This window comes from Primulina tabacum, chromosome 16 (assembly GCF_025594145.1).
Source record: "Primulina tabacum isolate GXHZ01 chromosome 16, ASM2559414v2, whole genome shotgun sequence".
NCBI lineage: Eukaryota > Viridiplantae > Streptophyta > Magnoliopsida > Lamiales > Gesneriaceae > Primulina > Primulina tabacum.
The window spans coordinates 30,326,209-30,349,420 of record NC_134565.1 but is presented as its reverse complement, the minus strand read 5'-3'; the positions used below and the strand labels follow the sequence as shown (position 1 = coordinate 30,349,420).

General features: G+C 35.0%; 3 protein-coding genes across 3 annotated transcripts; 1 reads left to right on the top strand and 2 right to left on the bottom strand.

Moving 5' to 3' along the window:
- Window positions 1–5,619: 5,619 nt before the first annotated feature.
- LOC142528485 (heat stress transcription factor B-3-like) lies at window positions 5,620–6,999 on the bottom strand. Its single transcript, XM_075633533.1, has 3 exons — window positions 6,847–6,999; window positions 5,956–6,031; window positions 5,620–5,816 (listed from the first exon to the last, which is right to left on the bottom strand). The coding sequence occupies exons 1-3, from the start codon at window positions 6,997–6,999 to the stop codon at window positions 5,620–5,622; spliced, it is 426 nt and encodes a 141-aa protein (XP_075489648.1).
- Window positions 7,000–10,392: 3,393 nt separating this feature from the next.
- LOC142529056 (thioredoxin reductase NTRC-like) lies at window positions 10,393–16,407 on the top strand. The gene is made up of 10 exons (XM_075634433.1): window positions 10,393–10,746; window positions 11,021–11,228; window positions 11,323–11,428; window positions 12,156–12,421; window positions 13,714–13,993; window positions 14,512–14,619; window positions 14,942–15,028; window positions 15,115–15,219; window positions 15,782–15,912; window positions 16,106–16,407. The coding sequence occupies exons 1-10, from the start codon at window positions 10,434–10,436 to the stop codon at window positions 16,164–16,166; spliced, it is 1,665 nt and encodes a 554-aa protein (XP_075490548.1). The 5' UTR covers window positions 10,393–10,433; the 3' UTR covers window positions 16,167–16,407.
- A 1,337-nt stretch (window positions 16,408–17,744) lies between these two features.
- Window positions 17,745–22,643, bottom strand: LOC142528933 (transcription initiation factor IIB-2-like). The gene is made up of 7 exons (XM_075634223.1): window positions 22,114–22,643; window positions 21,522–21,546; window positions 20,631–20,760; window positions 20,411–20,541; window positions 19,563–19,651; window positions 18,891–18,970; window positions 17,745–18,154 (listed from the first exon to the last, which is right to left on the bottom strand). Exons 1-7 carry the CDS (start codon window positions 22,458–22,460, stop codon window positions 18,015–18,017), a joined length of 942 nt encoding a protein of 313 aa, XP_075490338.1. The 5' UTR covers window positions 22,461–22,643; the 3' UTR covers window positions 17,745–18,014.
- Window positions 22,644–23,212: the final 569 nt, after the last annotated feature.

The window sequence follows — 23,212 nt, the reverse complement described above, 5'->3', positions numbered from 1 at the left end:
AATCATCAACAACAACAAGGGTGTATCTCATTCCCCCTAAGCTCATGATAGGGATTGGACCAAACAAGTCCATATGTAATAATTCTAAGCATCTTAAGGATGATTTGCTGCCTTTATTTTTGAAGATAGATCTTACTTGTTTACCAAGTTGACATGCAGAACATACATGATTCTTAACAAATTTTATGTCTGGCAATCCATCGACTAAGTTCTGCTTTTTGAGATTGTTGATAGACTTGAAGTTCAAATGATTCAATCTTTTGTGCCACAGCCAGTATTTATCACCTAGAGATGCAATTAAACATGTAGGAGCAATGATATGATCTATGTTCCATGAAATTTTATAGGTGTTGCCTTTTCTTACTCCGGTTAAAACAGTAGAGTCATCAGCATTTTTAACTGTGCAAGTGTGCTTCTGGAATGCTACTGAAAATCCATTATCACATAATTGACTAATACTGATCAAGTTATAACAAAAATTTTCAACTAAGAGCACATCCTTAATAGTGATGTTACCATGGATAATCTTACCATTACCCACGGTTTTACCTTTTGAGTTGTCCCCAAAGGTTATCTCTGGTCCAGCACAACTTACTACTTCTGATAGTAGACTCTTCTGTCCAGTCATATGTCTTGAACATCCACTGTCCAAATACCATGTTGAGCTACTGATCTTGGTTTTCTTCACCTGTATCTGCAAACACAAATTTTAGTATCTGGTACCCAATCTATTTGGGTCCAAGCCTTATTAGTCCATTTGGAACCCACATTTGTACAATTTTCGTACTTCGGGTATCCATGGAGGTGTGTGCAACAGAGAGTCTGTTATTTCTAACATTATGCATCTTAGCATGTTGTTCTTCTCTTCTGTTTCTGTTGTCTGGCCTGTATCTTTTCTGAACAGGTCTAGAATTGTAGTACTGGTAGTTTTTAACCTTCATAGGAGGTTGTCTTCCTGAGTTGAATCCTCTTTTGAATCCAGAACTCTGGTCAACTCTTTCCTTATGTTCAACATAACCCAGACCATAATGCATCCTTTTGTTCATCTGATTTACATTCCTTTCAACTGAGGCAGTAGGTACTTCTGGTTTCTGTACCACACTGGATTTTACAAAATGAATGTACTTCCCTTTGCACATATCCAGTTTTGGCTTAGTATTCGTTTCAGAAGTGCCTTCATTATTACAAAATCCAAGACCACTCATGTCTCCAGATTGTTTTTGTAACTCTTGCATCTTTTCGAGTGAAATAGAGGACTTGTTCCAAGCATTCACCAGTAGTGATAACTTCTGGTTTTCAGAAAGCATCGTCTGGTAATCTGCTTTTGCTCTTTCATTCTCCGTTTTTAATTTACTCATCTCAACTTGTAAATCATTACAGCTGTCTACTTGCAAGCAAGTTAACTTAATGTTCTGATCTTTTAAGTTCTGATTTTCGATCTTAACTTCCTCGAATGATTGAGAAAGTCTAGATTACTCTTCTACCATGTCGTGTAATGCTTTGACTAACTCAGTGCGTGTAAATTCATCAGAGTCAAAGTCAAATACCTCTCCAGATGTCGAGGTTGATTCAGTATTTGCCATCAGACATTTGATCTCATCTTCATCACTTTCACTTGAATGGCTTTCAGAACCAGAAGATTCAGAACTTGAGTCTGCCCATTTGAACTTACTTTCTTCTGCAATAATTGCCTTTCTGTCTCTTTTGGTCTTTTTATCATTGCGTTTGACACCCTTCTTCCTCTGGTCATCTTTCTTTGGTTTTGGACAATCAGCAATGAAGTGTCCAATTTTTCCACAGTTAAAGCATGCCATATCACTAGGTGATTATTCCTTTTTGAAATTGCGGTTGGGACTTTGAAATGTTCTGTGATTCTTTATCATGAATCTGGAAAACTTCTTAACAAATAATGACATTGCGTCATTGCTTATCTGTTCAGCACTTCTCTCAGAAGTATTCTCTATAACAGTAGCAGAAGATGAACTTGGGGCAACTGTAGTAGTAGAGTTAACAGTAGCTGCGAGAGCTTTGGTTGGTGGATTTGCTAAGGGCTCTTCTCCACTTCGAACTTCAAGTTCAAACTCATATGCCTTCAAATCCGAGAACAAGTCATGTAGTTCTAACTTGTTTAGATCCCTAGAAGCTCTCATTGTCATTGTTTTGACGTCTCATTCTCTGGGTAGGCCTCTCATTACCTTTAATGCAATTTCTCTATTGCCAAAGTCTTTCCCAAGAGCTGAGAGTTCATTGACAAGGCTGCTGAAGCGTTCATCAAATTCATTCATAGTTTCTCCAGCCTTCATCTTCATATTCTCAAACTTCTGAATGGCTACAAACAGTTTGTTTTCCTTTGTTTCTTCGTTTCCTTCACAGATCTGAATTAATTTTTCCCAGATTTCCTTGGCAGTATGGCACATCTTGATTTTGTTGAAGGTATTTTTGTCGAGTGTCTTGTACAGAATGTCCTTCGCAACATTGTCAATATTGGCTTTCTTCTTGTCCTCACTTGTCCATTCATATCTTGGTTTTTCAAGCATCTGAGGTGCACCTTCGGTGATAGCAATAGCTGGATTTGGCTTTAAGATCTTTAATGTACCATTTGTGATGACATACCACATGTCATCATCTTGAGCCGCAAGATGAGCTTGCATTCTGATTTTCCAATCATCGAAGTCTTCTTTTGAGAACATTGGAACTTTGCTGAAATGAGCCATGTCTATTAAATATTTTTCAGAACAAGAATAACCAAGCTCTGATACCAATTGTTGAGGATCGAGTTGAGTTTAGAAGGGGGGTTGAATAAACTCAATGGCAAACTTAATAAATTCTTCTGAATGATGTGCTAAAATCCTGTTAGAGATATTAGCAATTCTTGTTCAAGTTCAAAGACCAGCAGATCAGAAGATAATGTGCGAAAAACGATTTGTTGGTTAGTGGGTGAAAAATAGTGAAGCAGAAAAGCAGTAGATAGTACAAGGTTTGTTTCTGGAAGTTCGAATATGAATCTTCTACGTCTCCCCTTCTTCTGTTTCCAGAAGGTATCACTAAAAGACTTTGGTGAATACAGTACAACAGTTGTACACACCCACTTCAACAGGACTTACCCTTCGCCTATTGAAACTCTTAGTTTTACAACTCAACTTTTTGAATGATCTTAAGTTCTGGAAAAGACTCTTTTCCAGTTACAAATTCTTCTATCAATAAAAATAGTGAAGTGAATAGTTTAAGGAGATATAACGAAAATAGCTAGCACAATATGATCTCAATGATAAAAAATATGCAATGAAGCGTGTGCTGCTTTTTCAGTGTTGAGCTTTTTAAATAACTGAAAGTTCTAGCGATGCTCGAATGATATTTTTTTTTTATTGAGATTCGTTCCACTGCTACCCTTAACAAAATCCTTCATCTCCATATATAGGCTCCATTCAACGTTCCAAAATCTGAACGGCTCTTTTGATTTTTCAGTGGTTCAGTTTTATTGCTGAAAATGGACCCTGCAGAATACATTAAAGTAATCAGTCTCAGTTCATACCAAAAATGGTAAACCGTCTTAAATGTTCTTGTACAACATTTAATAGCATTTAATGAAGCAATAAATGCTAGTATCACGTTAATAGATCAACGGTAATATTTAAAAACTTTGAGATACGCAAGATTCTGTTAATGTATATTTCGAGTTATGTATCCCTTCTAGTTCTGGTTTTATCTAAGAAGTCAATTGTTTAAGCAGTACTTGATAAGTGCTGCTACTGGTTCTAGCGCGATACACGTGCTTCTGGTTTTCTGCTATTTTATATCTACTGGTTTTGTACTAAGCCAGCACCTACTTGTTTTTACTTAGCATCTCCACAACAAATTAAGTCTAATATATATATATATATATATATATATATATATATATATATATAAATGAAATATTGATTCAGAACGGACGCGACTCTTCATGAAACAATGCACCATTTCATGAAAACGCATCATGAAACAATGTGTTGTTTCCAAAGAGTTGTCTTACCCCTTGCTAAAGGTTGTGTGGATTTTGAATAGCTTTTGGGGGCAACAGGTCGATCCTTGTAATTTTCGCAGTAATAACTTTGTTCGTTATCAACAACAAAATAAATTATGAGAAATTGATCTAACACCAAGTGTCGTGCATTTTTTATACATTTAACGAATTTTTCATATTTGTCTGACAATACGAGGGGTCTACAAGATCATTAATTGACGAACTTGTATATAAAAAAAAATAGCATAACACATGATGTTGCGCTTATCCACGGGATAAGAGGATTCAAATCCGAAAGCAAGATACATGCATGGACTGATGGAAGGGGAAGATCACTCGAGTGTAAATAATAAATCCTCACTAAAGAATAAGCAAGTTGCCAACTCCAAATGTTTTAGGGTCTTCCAGTTATAAATAGCACTATCCCATTCAATGGCACATGTTATTTTGTAGAAGCCCAATCGGTTGAATGGCACATTACTATTTTAATGTGAAATTTTAATTTTTTGCGATTTTATATTTCTTTAGAATTTTCTTCATCCAATATTTTATCTCTCAAATTTTTTGAGATATATAATTTACAACATCCATTACGCTTCAAACATCATAATTTGTTTATTTTTAAAAAATAAAAATAAAGCTAAAACCTTGCAATAATCAAGTTATATTAGTTATAATACGACTCTAGTTGGATATTTTTCATTATTTTTCAAATAGTGTTTTACGTTAAGGAAAATCGTAATTTGTCTTTTTACGATTTTGATAATTTATATTATCAAATTTCAATTTACTAATGTAACTTTCGATTATTGGTAAGTTTAATTATTTTTCTATTAAAGTGTTTATTAGTCACTATGCACTCAGTAATATGCGTAATATGTACATCAACACAACGTCATAATAAAAAACTAAAATCATATAAAAACAAAAATAACATATCAAAAATTTTATTTATATAACTAAAATGTAAAACTTTATTTATATATATCATAATAAACATCGACCGACTTATGCGTTACATGCATGTCATTTGTTATATTTCAATTAAATTTTCGGGTAATAATCAATAACTTAATAATCCAACTGAACCAAAAAACTAATAACAATTTTTCGGGAAAATTCTTACCCTGTGACAAGATCCATCCACGAATTTCCTTGAACTCAAACAGGACTTTCCCCATGAGAATGACTTTAACGTAAAATGGAAGTATATTTCAATGTGCTTTGTTCAACATTTTGACCAAATCTGTTCTTTTTTTTGCGAGAAAGTCTATTTCATTTTTCGATGGCAACCATTGTTATTCAAAGTAAAATCATATATATATATATAGTTAGACGGTTTCATAGATCTTTATTCACGAGACGCGTCAGTCATGTTCATATTTACAATAATAATATAAGTGACATAAACAAGAGATATGCATGTCTCACGAATAAAAATACGTGAAACTGTAATATTACAAAAGTTTCGTGTATATACATAGGCTTGTTGGATTTGTTCGATATCGTTTGGTACATGTCAAGATTTATAACTCAAGCCAAACGCTAGATTTGGCAATATTGGACAAAATAATCTACAGATAAGACATGTAAAACCTAACTTTCTTATATGAAAACTATAATGACTTAACCTCAACCCTTTTCCTCTTCTTCTCTATCCCCCTTTGAACTTCCATTAATCTCACACCAAAAAGCATAGGCCCCTCGTGTTCATAATTTTCTTCTTCAACGGCTACCAATTCAAGAAGTTGTTTACATTTCTTCTTGGCGATTTCGAGCTCGAAATTCAGGACCCCATTTTTCTTGCCTGAGCCTTTTGTTTTCACAAATTAGAGAGGTATATTCCGATGATGAAGTTGACGACGACCGTTGATCATCATCCGATATTTGAGTTTGGTGTTGTACGTTGTTCAGTGGCTTGTTGGACCATGCCCTTCTTCTGCGAATCTCACATAGTTGATCTTTCTCGCCCTTGCTTAACATCTCATTGCTGAACTCCCACCGGCTTGTTGCAACCTTACGAAAACCCTATATTTGTATAAAACAAAAAAATATTAATAAGAAGAATATTCATGTATTGGAATCTGATCAATGATTTTTAAAAATAAATCGAATTATATATATTGAAACAGAATATTGCTTACACATGGATCGATCCTTTTAAATTTCATTTTCCTATTAATTCGAATACGAAACTTATAACATAAATGAAAAGAAAATAACCACGTGAATGGGCGTCGGAGGGGAGTCTGGCGTGGCCACTCCGATGCTTAAGTCAGCAGGGTACTCGAGCAATAAAACCAATGTAGCCAAGTGATGGCTATGATGATTGGTGTGTAGTAAATGAGAGTATTAAATGTGAATCGGTATCTAAAGATAGTAAATGCAAGTAAAGAACCTGATATTTATAGTAGATGATACAATGATGACCTCGTTCTTCGTGTGAGAACATTAATTATAATAGGGTGGCTGATTATACCCTATTGTTCTGACATGTCAAATCGCACACTTGTCACATCCAGGCCACTTGATTTATTGACCACTTGTAATAATGTCAGGGATAAATCGGCTATAAACACTGTTGATCGGCGGCATTAAATACTTCACTCATATCGAAGTGATCAGGGTGAAGTATTCCTCGGGATTTCTTATAAGAACATAAATGTATAACTTCTCAGAGAGGTTCTGCTTCGGGTGCTCTCGTGGCCTGGCCTCTGATTGACCGGCCCTTCCGTGGGTTCTTCCAGCCACTTTCTGGGTAATTTCATGACTTGGGTGCCGATCCGTCCGATTACTTTATTGGTATGGTCAGAACCTTTTATTCTCCTGACCCGGGCATTAACCATGGATATTATCCATGACCCGGGATATCTCGGGGCATCAAACAGCGTGGGAAGGAGGTCCCGCGCAAATTCCGCCGTCTGCCACACAATGAACGTCGTGCCGTCGGCGTTCCACGATATGACCTCGTTGGTGGCCGGATCATCCACCACCATGTATGATGTATGTCTTCACCAAGAAAGGCGAAGCCGTAGCATTCCGAACATATTCCGCCAAACTCTCTTCGTCACTTGGATGATCGCGCACCTCCATCATCATACAGCTAGAAACGACTTGATCTAGCTTGTTAGTCAAAATCAAGTACCCCTTCGAATATATATATATATATATATATATATATATATTATATACTTGATTAATGAATTGAAAACAATTAGGGAAGAGAAACTGTGAGTTAGAAGGAATGATATTTAGGGGTCGAGGAGAAGAGAAGAAGGGCAGTCAGAAACTCCCAAACCCAACAATGGAAACCCAATACGACTCCACAGTTTATGAGAATTGCAACAGCTTACTTTTTCCTTCTGTCTCTCTTCTCAGTATAAACAACCAAACATTTGGTTTTCGTGTGTGTGTGTGTGTGAGTGTGTCAATGTTTTTATATGTGTGTGTGTGTGAGTGTGTCAATGTGTGTGTATATGTGTGTACGTATTTATGCATTATATATATAAGTATGCATGTCTGGATGTGTCGCAAGATTAATTAAGTAGTCGAAAACCAGATTTTTTTTTTGTGTTTGTATAGTTTATTTTTTTATATATAAGTATTCTTGTTTAAAAATTTTGGAAAATAAATTTAGAACAATTAAATATCAAATAAATCTTTTTTGTCTAACAACAATGATCATGTGATTGAGGTGGTGGAGGTGATTCTATTGTTTGGATAAATAATTGTGTGTTTTGAGATATTGTTATAACAAAATAGAGATATTTTAGTCATTCTAAAAAAAATCATTACAATATTGTCTGTGTATCTATTATATATATATATATATATATATATATATATATATATATAACTCGAACAAGTATTCAACTTTATGATCGAACTCGACTCGTGTATATATCGAGTTACTCGAACTTTAAAAGTTTGAAAATAAAACATAGATGTTTTATAATTTAAATTACATAATTCTAAATAAATAAATACACACGCATATATATATATATATATATATATATATATATTTATATATTCGAGTAGCTCGTGTATTAGACACAATTAATGTCCGAGATACTCGAATTCGAGCTCAATCAAATAAAGTTCGAGTTGATTTTTGACCGAACTACTAATAGTAGCTTGATTCATTTGTACTAGGGATTAAAATTTTTCCTAGGGGCGCCCCGCGGAGAAAACCTGAAATAGGACGACTTCAAATATAAGTTTTCGGGTATAGGTTCAAGTTCGGATATACATTTTCCTAAGAATAATATAACTCTTCCAAACCAACCCCAATAATAAAAATATTAATAATAATAATATAATTTTTCCTTACAAGTAACAAATAAGAAGAAAAAAAATCTGTGACCCTCAAATCTCGTTCACCATCCCACTCATGATAATGATTTTGTTTTTTTTTTCTTTTATAGTAAACCGTGAATTATTAGTGTTTGTATTGTTTAAGTAATATTGTTATTTATATATGCAAGTAGATTTTTGTATCAATATTTTTTAAGTAAATTGGTATTTAAAGCGGTGATCGTGAGGACAAGGATGAAGATTTAATCTCTGCGGGGTTGGGGATGCGAGTATCAGGATGACAAACTTATCCCAATATCTTTCTAGACTATTTGAAACGAGGATATGGACATAGATGAAGATTTAAATGTGGTTTGCAGAGTTTATAAGCTCTAAAAAACAACTTATAAGTTGTTTCAGAACTCATAAATTTTCATACTTTGTTTGATAAAAAAAGGTTACAAACAAATTATATGCTGTCAAAATAAGTTGTTTGACAGTTTATAAGATGTTTTAAATAAGTTTAGTCAAACACCTTCTTAATTCTCGCATAGTCGAGGATGAGGATTTCCCAAATAGATAGAACAGTAATTGGGGCGGGATGGAAACTTAATCCCCGCGAGATGGAGAAGGAGAATCCCCAATTTGAAAAAACGGGGATTGAGGGGAGAATCAAGACGCGTTTTATATTCGAAGACGGGGATGAGGAAGGCATATCGCCCCCGCCCCGTCCCATTATCATCCCTAATTTGTACCCTTAGTTGAGACTCACTTTGATGTACAATATAAATGTGCAGTGTTAATCGTATAACATGTGTATTTGCAGTTTTTATTTCAAAAAAAATATCCGATAGTTAAAAACTGAAGAATTTTTTGATTAAAAAATAAAATTATTTTTAATAAATTTAAAAAATATTGTGACATATATTATTTAAAGTCTAATATAATGGTGTTGGTGTTACAATTGCGATGATTATTATTTAAAAAAAAAACGGATGAGCGGGTAATTGCGTAATTTAATGTATTTATTTTTTTAATAGAAAAAAAACTTTTCTTTTATATTTTTGGGATTTTGAGAAGTGTTTCATATGTAAATATTTTTTAATTGAGTATTATTCACTAATCAAAACGTGTCGGAAGGTTCTTAATATCATACGGCAGCTGAGATTCATTGACTTCCAATTTAATTGTCAATTCATTTCTTTTTAAATGTGCATGCTTTGCCTAACATATATAATATTTTTTCCTAATCTAAAAAATTCAATACTCTATAAGCTGTGAGTATTAAATTAAATCATATCGTTAAGCTAACTAGAGAGCCGTTTACAATTTATTGAACATATGTTGGGAAACAATAATCGTCTTGCTATGAAAATACGTAAAAATGATATTTGAATTGCTATACGATTTTTTTTAAAAAAAGAAAGTTTTATCGTTACCATTAGCTATATTTTTTTAAAAAATCGATAACCATTTGATCATATAATTGATATCAGAACAAGTTCACATATTCGATTTTGAAATATTGCAATGCATGCAATCATGCAAAGAGAATTGTGGAGAAATAAGAATTGTCCATATCAGTACATTAATCAAAATGTTAGGTTTGAGCTGCTATAAAGTTAAAGGAATTGAAGTTACATTATTATAACTAACTATTAGTTTATGTAAAGCGAAAGACCTTCCATTCGAAGGTCATAGACTAATTAAACTTTACATGACATTATTCATTAAATTTTGGATATTAAAAGTTCACATTTTGTTAGTTACCCATAAAAGTTGTACCCAACATTTATAACATTATTATGCAAATTTATTTCTATTTATTGTCTATGTGTAAACAAGTATTTATTTATTATTAGAGGTTGAAAAATAAGCTTACCTAACAAACTCTTTAAATTATGGAAGAAAAAAAGGTTGATTCCTTCTTAAATCATACATACATTAAAATATAAAATGAAAATTAATCTTCAAAATATTTAATAAATTATATAATAAGATTTACAATTAATTTAATAATTATTTATTATTTAGAAAAATGTGGTACAGATTATGAGTGACAGAGCAAATACTAATAAGCCTCTGGTTTTGAACCTCACTATATGTTCAACATGTTATCCATTCTCCAAAACCAATGGCCATTGCTCCCTCTCCCAAGCTAGCAAACTCCGTCGTATCCAGAGCCGGAGCTGATTTCGAGGCGGCATTCCGGATACGAGCCGCCGCCCAATCGGCTCAGCCAGTACCTATCTCCTCAATGGCCACCCCTTCCACTCTCTACAGCGTTCTTCTTCCGGCTCGGGCCAATCTGATCTTCTTCAAAGGTGGTTCGGCGCGCCCGCCGGACTATCGGCTCGGTTCCGCTGGTGTTTCGACTCGCTTAACTCGCCGTTTTCCTGGTCGCACCTTTCGCGCCTCCTCCGCGGAAGAACAGCCTACCTCTTCAGGTCTCTTATTCTGTTTATGCGTGTGCTAATGCAGCCTGGTTCTGTTTATAGTTCAATAAATTTCTGTGCATTTTGAGGTTATGTTGAAATTTTTCTGCTGTTGAGGCTGCAAGCAATGGTTTGTTCTGATTAGAAGCAAAATGTTGCTACAAGCACAAATCCTGATCGCTGTGTTATTCATTTTTTATGCAGAAATAAGGAATTTTCAGAGTTTGAGTTGAAATTAAGTTGTGTATATACTCTTTAAATGTATTGATTTCCTTTCCTTTGGCAGCCCAGGATCTTGAGAATGTGGTAATTATAGGATCAGGTCCTGCAGGGTACACAGCAGCTATATATGCGGCTCGAGCTAATTTGAAGCCTGTAGTATTTGAGGGATACCAAGTAGGTGGTGTTCCAGGGGGCCAATTGATGACCACCACTGAAGTGGAAAATTTTCCTGGTTTTCCAGATGGAATAACTGGTCCAGACTTAATGGATAGGTATATATCTGACCGTCATTGGTCCTTACTGATATTCACATTATTTGCATTGAAGCAAAGAAGATTGTTGTCTTGGTTGTCCTCATTTGACCAGGATGCGAAGGCAAGCTGAGCGTTGGGGAGCTGAATTGTTTCAAGAAGATGTCGAATTCATTGACGTGAATAACAGACCTTTTACAGTGAAAAGTAGTGATCGCAAGGTGATACATTCTTGCAGTGGATAGCATCTTTGATAACCAGCACTAAATGTTGCACTAGTTGGACAAAAATTTCATGTTGGCATCAAATTGAGGGCATTATGCATGACACTTGATAATTGATATAAAATAGAAATATGAGTTTCTCACGTGAAGTTTTCTTATAACATTTGATAAATATGATTCTTATGTTGTGATTCAGTATATACGCTATTTTAATGCCTGCGATTTCCACAGTGTCTGGATGAGGATCCGTAGCATTTGAAATATTGGTTGTGTTGTCATGTTTCTCCTAAAATGGATCAGCATGATAATACCATGCTATTCTCTGGAGTAGCTCAGACAGTTACATTTTATGGCATTACTTCATCCACCTGTTGAGGTTTTAGGCTGCGTATCCAATAGCCATTTCATCTGACAAATGTTAGTTTTCATATCGAGTACCCTCCTCACACTATTAAATACACATTTGAAGTTGCATGGTCCATAAATCCTTGTGAATGTTATGTGTCATCAGATTCAAGAATATTATGATTAAATAATACTTAAATATGTGCAATTATAGAAACTGTAGTTTTTTAGCTCTTCTTTTGTTGAGATGTCATCAATTTACTAAGTCATCATTTAAGGAGCACGATTTCCATCTGACGACAGATTTACTTTTGCAAATTTGGCAAAAACAATTGTACTTGAAAACTTGAATTGCACCACTGGTTGTCCTGTTTTTCAGGTAAAATGCAACAGTATCATATATGCTACTGGAGCAACTGCAAAGAGGCTGAGATTACCTCGAGAAGATGAATTCTGGAGTAGAGGAATAAGTGCATGTGCAATCTGTGATGGGGCATCCCCATTGTTTAAAGGTCAAGTCCTTGCTGTGGTTGGTGGAGGTGATACAGCAACAGAGGAAGCATTATACTTGACCAAGTATGCTCGTCATGTCCACTTGCTTGTTCGTAGGGACCAACTGAGGGCATCAAAAGCAATGCAAGATAGGTGAGCAAGATTGTATACTTCTGACACATCTGCTCATTTGTTTGATTTGCTCTTGTAATGAATTAATTCAATTAATGAATAATCTGAAAATCATTAGTGGAATATTATTGTCCATGTGGGGAACTCTTTCTTAATTAGTCTTTCCTCTTTTAAATGTCAGGAAAATTTTGTTCAGAAATCTGGTTCTTTCTTCCTACTCTTTTTGTGTAAATTTGGAGGGCAAAAACTTGTATGAGGCGGTCTCACGTGTCGTATTTTGTAAGACGAATCTCTTATTTGGGTCATCCATGAAAAATTGTTACTTTATATGCGTATTACTTTTAATTGTGAATATCGGTAGGGTTGACCCGTCTCACGGATAAAGATTCGTGAGACCGTCTCACAAGAGACCTACTCAATTTGGAGTTTTCACATTAAATTTATCTCCAGAATATCCTGAACCTCCTTTCTTTTGCTAATTCTTACGCTGCATAAGATGTAATAAGGCACCTGAACCCAGTCATTCTCTCTCCTGTGCACTTTTCTGGCAATTTTATTATTAAGGTTTCTTCTTGCATTGGATATCTATTTTGCGGTGAACGGATCTTCTCTTGAAAGCTAATGATAGAAAGAAAAATAGGTTTTTCGTGTAGGGTTATGTGGATTCATTCTCAGTTCATCAAGTTGGCCAGTGGCTTGTTAACGTATGTATAGAGAGGTGTAAAACAGCAGTTCTAATTTTTCCACATTATTATACTAATTCTGCCTCCTATACAGTGAATCTAAAAAATCAATAAATAATTGTTGGTCGAGCAACTCAACCTCTTTGGAAGTGAAATAAACCTTTACTTTTTTTTTCCATATTTGTTGAAGTCTGTGATGACTGTTGTTGCAAATTGCAACTTCGTTAAGAAAGATATATTGATTTGTGAAGAATTCATATATTTGTTTCATTTAGAAGTATATAGCTCTTTGTCTCTTGAGATGTGGTGTCTTGAATTTGATGATGTATCTTTTTTATACTGATTTTTGCTTCGCTTAGCCATTGTTGGTTAATGCTTCCTGGTTGTATCACGAAGTGGAAATATTGACGTTGATAGTTTATCAGGTCAAAGCACTTGAATAGCTCCTCTTGATTTTTGTGGCATTATGATGTCTGGATGGGCTGTCTGTTTTCATGTTTTATTCATGATATTTTAAATTTTGTACCAACTAATTGAATTTTCTGCATGTCTTCCATGTATGTTTTCTCTTGACTGTCTTTCAGGTCCCTGAATGTTTGCTTAACAGGTTGATTATGGCGAATGTTTCAGAGTATTTAACAACCCAAATGTCACCGTCCATTTCAATGCTGAAACCGTGGATGTCGTCAGCAACACGAAAGGGCAGATGTCGGGCATATTGATCAGAAACGTCAATACTAAAGAAGAATCAGTTTTAGACGCAAAAGGCTTATTCTATGGAATAGGTCATTCGCCAAATAGCCAGTTGTTGGAAGGACAAGTTGATCTTGATGCTGCAGGCTATATTTTGGTTGATGAGGGTTCTGCAAATACTTCAGTGGAAGGTGTATTTGCTGCTGGAGATGTGCAGGTAAAATATGTCTAGAATATTTATTTTCCTGCATCATTTCAGTGTGATTAATCTTTCCATACTATTTATGCTTATTTGTTACAATTGTGCTTTGTTAATTTGACTTAGTGCATTATCCATATTTGTATTCTTGGAGAAAGTCTATTCTGCACTCAAACTACAGGTCTCAGTGCCTCGACACATGCCTCAGGCATTATTCCCCAAATCATCCATGGATCAATTTAGTGCTGGATTTTCCAGTTGAGGATGGTTTTCCCATTGTGTTATAGGCAATGTTGGACATGGTTCATTTTCGCCAATAATTTTTCTGTGAAACTTCTTCATAATAGAGTTTGTGAGTGGTATAATATAAAATATTATGGCTAGTATGTCCGTGTGATTTGCCCCGATTGAGACCAAGCATCTGCAACAAGGATTTCTTAGTTTGATTTTTATATTTTTATTCTTCAGTTGCATCCATCTTAGTTATGCTTCTCTTGTTTCTGTTTTAGTATCACAATTTTGTTATCTGTGACTAGGATCATGAATGGAGACAAGCAGTAACGGCAGCTGGATCAGGATGTATTGCAGCTTTATCAGTGGAAAGGTATCTTACAAGCAAAGGTCTGCTGATCGAATTTCACCAGGTAGGTACAATTTTTTGGATCCGCTAATGGAGAATATTTGTCCATCAGGACACACTTCCCATGCACAAAAAAACAACTACATCTGTGAGAATGCTTCCGATTCTGTAGTTTATAAGCTGCCTTCTGCAGATAATGTAAGGTTCCGTGGACCATATTCAGCTTAAAATCGGCTTGTGTAAATAAACGTGCAAAACCATGTTAATCGTCTTATGCAAAGTCACTGGAAAGGCAAAAGGACAAATGAGAATCGATGATTGTGTTGCAATTGCAAAATCTAAATGTGACGAATAATATATTGTTTCCATCTGTTTCACTTTTGCAGCCGGCCACTGAAGAGGTTAAGAAAGAACTCACTGACAGAGATGTAATAGAAGGTTTTGATATTACACTCACAAAGCACAAGGGCCAGGTATGAGACCCGGGTCCATATGCTTCTAAAATCACCCCGCTCATTGAAATTAATGTTGTAATTTTTAAGTCTTTTTCCCTATGCAGTATGCTTTACGGAAGTTGTATCATGAAAGCCAAAGAGTTGTTTGCGTTCTATACACAGCACCTACATGTGGTCCTTGTCGGACATTGAAACCAATTCTTAGCAAGGTGAGTCATTCACTCCAACTTGAGAAGAAACTGTCTCTAAATTATTCACCCATTTTTCATAAAATAATTATTAATGTACCTTTTTACATTCACAGTTTTCTTACTCTCTGTTTTCATCTAATGTTTAGCTTTGTTTTTAGAGTTTTCTAATAAATAATTAGGTAAAACATGTTGGCCTGTGTGATGTATAATGCTTTATTTTTCGAGACGAGACTCGTTACCATTTGTGATAGTTGTAAGAATAGAAATTATATAGGAAAAAATTTCTTTGAAGGTAATGATTATTCAGGGGGTAATATTTGCTTTCATCACCTTGATTCAATTGTCGTTATTATGTCCAAAATAATATTTTTAATTAGGACCCAAAAATAGCTATTCTATAATGTGTCTATGATTCTTGTAAGAAACGAAATCTGAAGACTGCTGGACCCTACCAAAGCAGATGACATAGAGAACTATGAAACACGAAGTGCTTATGTTTGATTATGATGCACCCCTTAAAAATTTGAATCCACAGTTTATATTGGTCGTTGAAGAACTGTGCTCTGAACTGGTCTGGCAGGTAATAGATGAATTCGACCAGAGTGTCCACCTTGTTGAGATTGACATTGAGGAAGATCCAGAGATTGCGGAGGCCGCTGGAATCATGGGTACACCTTGTGTACAGTTTTTCAAGAACAAAGAAATGCTCAAGTATGTTTTATATCATCTTTTTCTTTTTTGAATTCATGTTTCGCGTCCTCCACCCAAATAAATCATCCGCCCTCACCCCTACTTGTCCCACTGCATTCCTCATGCCAAGTATTTTTACATCAACTCGATTCAATGGTGTTGTAAATGAAAACCACAAGGCTTATCAGTCATCATTTGCATATTCTGCATGCAGGACTATATCGGGTGTAAAGATGAAGAAAGAGTACAGGGAATTAATCGAAGCAAATAAATAAGTGTAAGCTCCATTGCTATGCTCACAGTAGGGCTTGTATTTTTGCATTTTTTCGATGCCTCATTCCAAATTCGATTCAATTTTGATGATATCTAAAAAAAGGTAGATGAATATGCCATGTATTTTCCAGGTAGTGGTGTGAGTTGTACTATACATTCAGAATGGTCTCCATAAGTAATAATGTCCCTATTTCTTTTTTCTTTGCAGCACATTGTAACATTTTTTAAAAGTTAAAATTTGGCCATTTGATTTGGCATTTTCGTACATAGATTTGAGTAATGGCCTAATGGGTTTCTGATTATTTATTTTTATTAAATTAAAGATTTGAAATTTATTGTTGAAGCTGAATAATTATTGAACTAGATCGAAATTTTTAATGCATGAATCCGAAAATTGTTAAATAAGTTAAAACAAATACTTATCATTAATATAAATTCCTTGATTTCCAAATTAATTTAATCGGTGTTCAATATAGCCATAACCTGTAGTAACTCGCAAGTGAATTTTATATCATGCATTTTGTTCCTTTGTAATTCTTCAAGCCATGCACGTTACACAACCCACTATCGATATGATATACTCACTGCACCTATTCTTAAAGGTGATCACGCTGCGGTTTTGCGGTTTTTTTAAAAAAATTCAAACCGAATTGCCATATGCGGTCGATTAGTTTTTTGAAAAATTAATCGCGATTTTACATGAAAAATTAGCCTTACGGTTTTGAGCGGTTTCAAGCGGTTGCGGTCGGTTTACGATTTTTTTAATGAAAAATATTAGCATATATTCTATTTATTTGAAAACAACATCAATTTATTGTCTTCAAATATAAAATATAGTTCAAAACATATAAAGATCAAAATAAATAAAACAATAATCAAGATTCAAAACTAAGTTAACAATTTAACAACACATTCACAACAAAAATGACATTTACACTATTTATCTTTTTTTTTTTAATTTCAAACTTCAAACAAAATATTGTAGGAAAAAAAAATATTTTAATAAAATACTAATACGGAGAATAGTTGAGAAAAAGATAAGTTTTATTTGTAAGAATAGTAATTTTAAAGAGAGTTGTGATATAATGAATGATGACATCTTTATTTGAATATGTTATTTACAAATTCTGATAATTCTAGGCCCAATATTATGGTAAGCGGTTTAGGCGGTGCAGTTTGATACGATTCTCGGCAAAAAAAATAACTGAACTGCGTATACGGTACAGTTTATGATTAACATTTTTAATCACGATTTTTATAAAATATTATGAAAAACGGTGCAGTGTAATTCAGTTCGGACGGTTAATAGAAAATTTTGATCACCCCTACCTATTCTTGTGAGGTTTCTCGTAGACAATTTAGGGTCAATTTATGCTACACATATCATAAACAGATTTAGTTTCAACGTATGACAACATATACTTCAGGTATGGCATAGATTCAACCGACAGTTTCGATGAGAATGTTGGACAACATACTTGCATTTTCGAAAATAATTCGTTTTTTCCTTGGAATTTGAGGAACTGCTCCCATATTCCATTTTATCATCTCAACAAAACTATTCACAATACATGATGGCATCCTCATAAATGACTCTTACTTCACAAAGATGTCTCATCGTATAGTATCAAAGTTGAAAATCAATATTTCCTACCAGTTCTCCTGTAAGAAACAGGCAAATAATGCTTGAACACCCAATTATGTGATACACTGTCCATCTCAATTTTGGAAACCTGTAACTTGCAGCAACAAGAGTAAAAATTGTAGATTACGAGAATGTACCTAGCCAGGCAACTAAACTAAAATGAGACAATACATGTCCATTTTTTTCATCACTAAAAGCCACTCATTTAGGCCTTGGGACTATTAAGATTCTTGAGGTCTCTTTCCTTGGCATACCATTCTGGTATTATTTTGGCAGCATGGGGGTAAAGATCTTTGTAGGCATTCTTGATAGTTCCTTCAGCAACTGTCGTGGCGATAGAGATATCTGCAGGCATAATATTTGAGATTTCCGATGGACCGGAACACAAATACAATCTCTAAAGCATGATGACAATCACATAAATTAGCCAGAAACATAAAAGTATCGAGACAACATGTGCATTTACTCAACCTAACTAAGTTCAAATATTATTCGATTCCGATTTGAAATTATCGAACTTGGGTAGACTCCAAATATTCCAACATATTTCTAAGAGCCGAAGAATTTTGTTAATAACTCACAAGATTATATATATTTATTACTATTATTATAAATATATTTAGAATATAAACAAGGTAACAAGTTCGAATAGTAATTCGAGTTTCGTAACTTTATTAATCCTTCTATTAGTAAATTCGAATCTAATGAATCGATCTAAATTTGAGCCAAATTCAAGCTTGAAATAATTCATTTTTCGAGCTTCAAGAATATTAAAAAATTCGAACTCAAGCTCTCATATGAAATTATGAGAAGCACATTCTATGCAGTACAATTACACCTGGGTTTGACCCGATACGGAGGAATCCATGAAATCTTAGGATATGACACCAGTTTGGAAGGGAATTCGGATTGAAATACAAAAAGAATCAGCTTCATCAGATATGTGGTCTATTTACCCGTGAACGAGGAAAGCTTTGGGAAAAATGGCCTCAAAACATGGCCCATACATTGAAACTTATAAGACAACCATATTAAACCAAGGATCACGAGCAAATAAAAACGATGGAAAACATTCAAATACCTCGCAATGGTTTTTTTGAATCTGCAGACAAATGGGTAATCATAAATATTATGGCCGCTGCAATTGATATAGGACTCCTCCTGTAAGCATAGAATAATGGTAGTTCCCCTAAGAAGCCAATTCATGAACAATATAAGAATACTATAAAACATCTATAAAACCTACAAATCGTTCATTTCATTTCGAAGAGCAATTTGAAAAGATGCATGGGTTACGTAAAGGCTAATTTACCTAAAAACTATGAGGATGTAATAGTTGAATGTTGAGGCAAGGAAAAAAATGAAAAGATGCATGGCTTACGTAAAGGCTAATTTACCTAAAAACTATGAGGATGTAATAGTTGAATGTTGAAGCAAGGAAAAAAATATCATGGCATTATGAAAAGAAAATAAAAATGATAATCTTCTCCTCTCCGAAATATTTAACATTATTCAGTTCCCCGTCTTCTTTCTTTCTAGGCATACTCATAATCAACAACTACCAATCAAAATTCATGTTTATATACTTCTCCAACTTTATTGCCATCAATGGGTAGAAATGGGATTTTGTTGGAAATTCAGGTATAAATTTGGATACATAAATAGCAAGGCTGGATCACCACCGCAGTGACAGGATGATAAGATATTGGAACAATAGAAGGTGTAAAATTTTGACTCAAAAAAGACAGAAAACCTTATATCAAAGTCTCCTGACTTCTGGACTGTTTCTTGGACAGCTTTGACTTCCTCGTTGCTCATACCAAGATTAGAGCAAAAACGTCTCTGTAAAAGCATGAAAGGACAAGGTAACTCACAAAATTGGAATAAAAATATACATCACTAAATATAAAGATTCCATAGCTAAAGAACTATCTAATCCATTTAAATAACAACATAGTTTCCTTTAACAATCCCACAAAAGGTGAAGGTGTTCTCTTGGATTGTTGCGCACTTGCGCTGGAAAAATTGCAAACTAATGATAAATTGCAGAGAAGGAACCCGGGTCTTGCTTTATGTCCACAGCGGTGCGTTTTGTGCAAGGAAAACGAGGAGAACCAAGATCATCTATTGATTCATTGTTCATTCACAAGACGCATTTGGATCAAGGTTATGCGACATTTGGGTTTCGAGTGGACTTTTCCACAACATGCGAGAGATTTGTTTGTTATGGAGCACGGATATCTCAATGGCAAGTGCCTTGGGAGTTTCTGGAGCATTATTATCCACTGTGTATTTTGGTCGATATGGACGGAGCGAAATAACAGAATTTTCAATGATATGGAAGACTCTTGGGAGGATTTATGGGAGAAAATCAGATTCAGAGTAGCGAGTTGGACGCTAATCGTACCAATGTATCGTCATCTGCATTTATCCGACTTAGCTAGGGATACATGTTTTATTAGCTTTTGAAGAGCTTCTAGATTGTATTTCAAGAGTAATTTTGTGGATTGCTCATCCACGTTGTTTTGTAACCTAAAATGATTTAATAAATAATAAATGATAGTTTCTGATAAAAAAAAAAGTTTCCTTCAACAAACTCACCAGGTAGTCCCCTGCATGAATGGTGCCCATCTCCATTGATTCGCCCATCTCCACCTTCAGCTGTTTCACAATAAATTCTTTTGCTCGGCCAATTTCTTTTTTCGTAGCTCCAGCAACAATGGAGCATATCTCTAATCGAGATCCACAGGTTTAGAGTACGTCATGCACAGGGTAACAGCAAATGACGATTATCAACATGTGCAATTAAATATGGCAGCACCTTTCACAGTGCGTGGCTTGCCCTCTTGCCGACAAGCAATGTAAATACATGCCGCAACAAGAGCCTCTAAATTCCTTCCTCTTGTGCACTTTTGATCTTCCAACCTTTTATATATTTCACTAGCCCGATCCTTTAATAAAAGTACCATAAAAAACTCAATGTTGTAATCTTGACAGCTTCTCGCACAAGTAAATGAATTTCCACATAAGCCAAATGCCAAAAAGGTAAATGATTTCAAAACAAAAAATGATTTGAATTGAATGGATATTCAATATTTGCTAACTTAAAAGCTTTTTGCATGACACACCAACTTTTACACACCCAAAATGCCATGTGGTTTATATATAGATAAAAGTGAATCATATCATATCTTGAGAACTTGGGTTTACATTTGCCTAAAGATAAAATGAATCATAAAATAATTGCAAGGCAACACTTCATCTCAACCATTTACAGCCTGTCATTGAACCTCTATTTTAACTATGTACTGGTTTATATTTGCACACACATAGAAGAAATCGGATTTGGTTTATATTCGCACACAGATGAAATAAATCATAAAATAATTACGAGGCAACACTTCATCTCAACCATTTACAGCAAATCATAGCACATTAATTTTAACTACGTATGATGAACAAATGTGTCTTGCACCATTCGTAACATCCCAATCCCTCACCCAGAAAGATAAAATCGACAACAACAAAAGAAAAAAGCCGCACACATGTAAGCTCATGCACAAAAGGAAAAGGAACTATAGATAGACAATAATAGAGAGGCATTAAATATGGAGAAGGCAAGTGATACGATTTGATATGTAGAACTTCAACGAATGAACCATTCATAGAGTCCAGTCTCGATTCAAGAAAATCTGGGTATAAATCCACGCACCTTAATGGTTGTGACCAGGCTCAACCTAAAACAGGCAAAAACCGTTACAGTTAGTTGTATTCACGATTACATTATTAACATCAATTATAATAACTCATAAAAAATGAGAATTAAACCAAGAACCAATTCACTCACTTAGGTATCGACTAGTTAGGCACTTTCATGGGGAGAAAATCCCAAACCAACAGATTACCTAACACCTAAACTATCATTTATAGATCATCACAACATAATTTCCATTGTAATTGGACAAGACATATTTCGAACATAAAACATCAAAATCAGCTGACTAGGAACTATGATACCTACAACTCCTAAAAAAGAGGCAAACCTAACCATGTATTCGCACAACTACACAGATCAATGCGTCATCTTACCCGCATCATTTATGAACGAAACCATTCAAAAAAAGATGAAGTCTTGATCATACAATCTTACAACCACGTATCGTCGAACAGTTTCAAAACAAACTAAAAACTTATAGATTAATGTTAAATCTTCACCCGAACAACAAATCCTCAAAATTTCACATGACACTGAACAAAAACGTCCAAAAAGATATATATAATATGGTCACAATACACAGACACACCTATCAGCCATATTAGATATAGCCTTAAAGGCCACCAAAATAGCCCTATCCGGATCACCTCCCCGGTTCTGCAACCGGGTCAGCGACGCATCACCCGCCGACCCATTACCACCCCGCGATATAACCGTCGAAAGCGCTGCGTCAGACAGAAGAGGGTTAACGGGTCCACCAACACGGTTCGGGTCGTGATCGTTTGAATCATCCGCAAAGGTTCTCCACTCAGAAGTTTCATCAATTGAACGAGACTCGAGTACAAGCCCACACTCGGAGCATACGGCGTCCCCGGCAGAGTGATCAAACACCACCTCCGTATTCCTCTTGCAATCGGTACAGTATATATCCGACATCCTATCCGGATCAAGAAACCAAGAAACTTGAAATCAAGCCCGGATTTTTATGGGTCTAGGGGGATTTCTTCACAGCTCCATCTCTACAATCTTAGCTGTAGAGGAGGAGGAGAGAAGAAATAGAGGGCGTTACAAAAGGGTGGAAGGTGGTATATATAGAGAGAGAGGGGATATGAATTTGGGAGTCGGCGAAGAAGAGCTCGTCGGGCCGGGCCCACTCACAACCTGGGCATGTCAAATATGGCACATGTTTTCTGCTTGCCTGTCTTCTTTCTTTTTTCTAATTTACTTCAAATTTAATATGTGTTGATATCTTATTGGAGCAACTTTTCCCAAGAGTGGGGGGTCGTCGATATTTTCGGTTTTGAGTTCAAGTTCGAAGATTTTGATGGGTATGAGATTATTGTCTCGGTCTTGAATCTGATCTAAAAATAATATTAATAATAATATAATAAGTTTTGATTTTAGAAAATTTCCGAACAAGATTTTATTTTGTCATATTAATATTAAGTAGATCCTTACGGTTTCAAGTTCGTGGATGGGTCCAAGGATGCCCGAACCCGCAAAAGCAGGGATCTGGAGGGGTTCTGAGGATATGAATGAAATTCGGGGAGGGAGACGGAGATGGTAAACCCGCTCTCACTTCGTCCCGTGCCATTGTCATTCCTGATACTTTAGCACAATAAGTACCCGTCTTTTTTTAATATCAAATTTTTTGGTATACAAAAATAATGAGAAATTAATACATAAAT

Excerpts from the sequence above, each read along its gene's own strand:
- LOC142529056 (XM_075634433.1), top strand. The coding sequence starts at position 10,434 with ATGGCCATTGCTCCCTCTCCCAAGCTAGCAAACTCCGTCGTATCCAGA. Across the intron at positions 11,229-11,322 it reads GGTCCAGACTTAATGGATAG|GATGCGAAGGCAAGCTGAGC; the intron begins GTATATATCTGA and ends TCATTTGACCAG. Across the intron at positions 12,422-13,713 it reads TCAAAAGCAATGCAAGATAG|AGTATTTAACAACCCAAATG; the intron begins GTGAGCAAGATT and ends CGAATGTTTCAG.
- LOC142528933 (XM_075634223.1), bottom strand. The coding sequence starts at position 22,460 with ATGTCGGATATATACTGTACCGATTGCAAGAGGAATACGGAGGTGGTG. Across the intron at positions 21,547-22,113 it reads ATATCTAATATGGCTGATAG|GTTGAGCCTGGTCACAACCA; the intron begins GTGTGTCTGTGT and ends TGCCTGTTTTAG. Across the intron at positions 18,971-19,562 it reads TCAGGAGACTTTGATATAAG|GAGGAGTCCTATATCAATTG; the intron begins GTTTTCTGTCTT and ends CTATGCTTACAG.
- LOC142528485 (XM_075633533.1), bottom strand. The coding sequence starts at position 6,999 with ATGGTGGTGGATGATCCGGCCACCAACGAGGTCATATCGTGGAACGCC. Across the intron at positions 6,032-6,846 it reads GGTCATGGATAATATCCATG|GGTTTTCGTAAGGTTGCAAC; the intron begins GTTAATGCCCGG and ends ATACAAATATAG. Across the intron at positions 5,817-5,955 it reads GGGCGAGAAAGATCAACTAT|GCTCAGGCAAGAAAAATGGG; the intron begins GTGAGATTCGCA and ends TGAAAACAAAAG.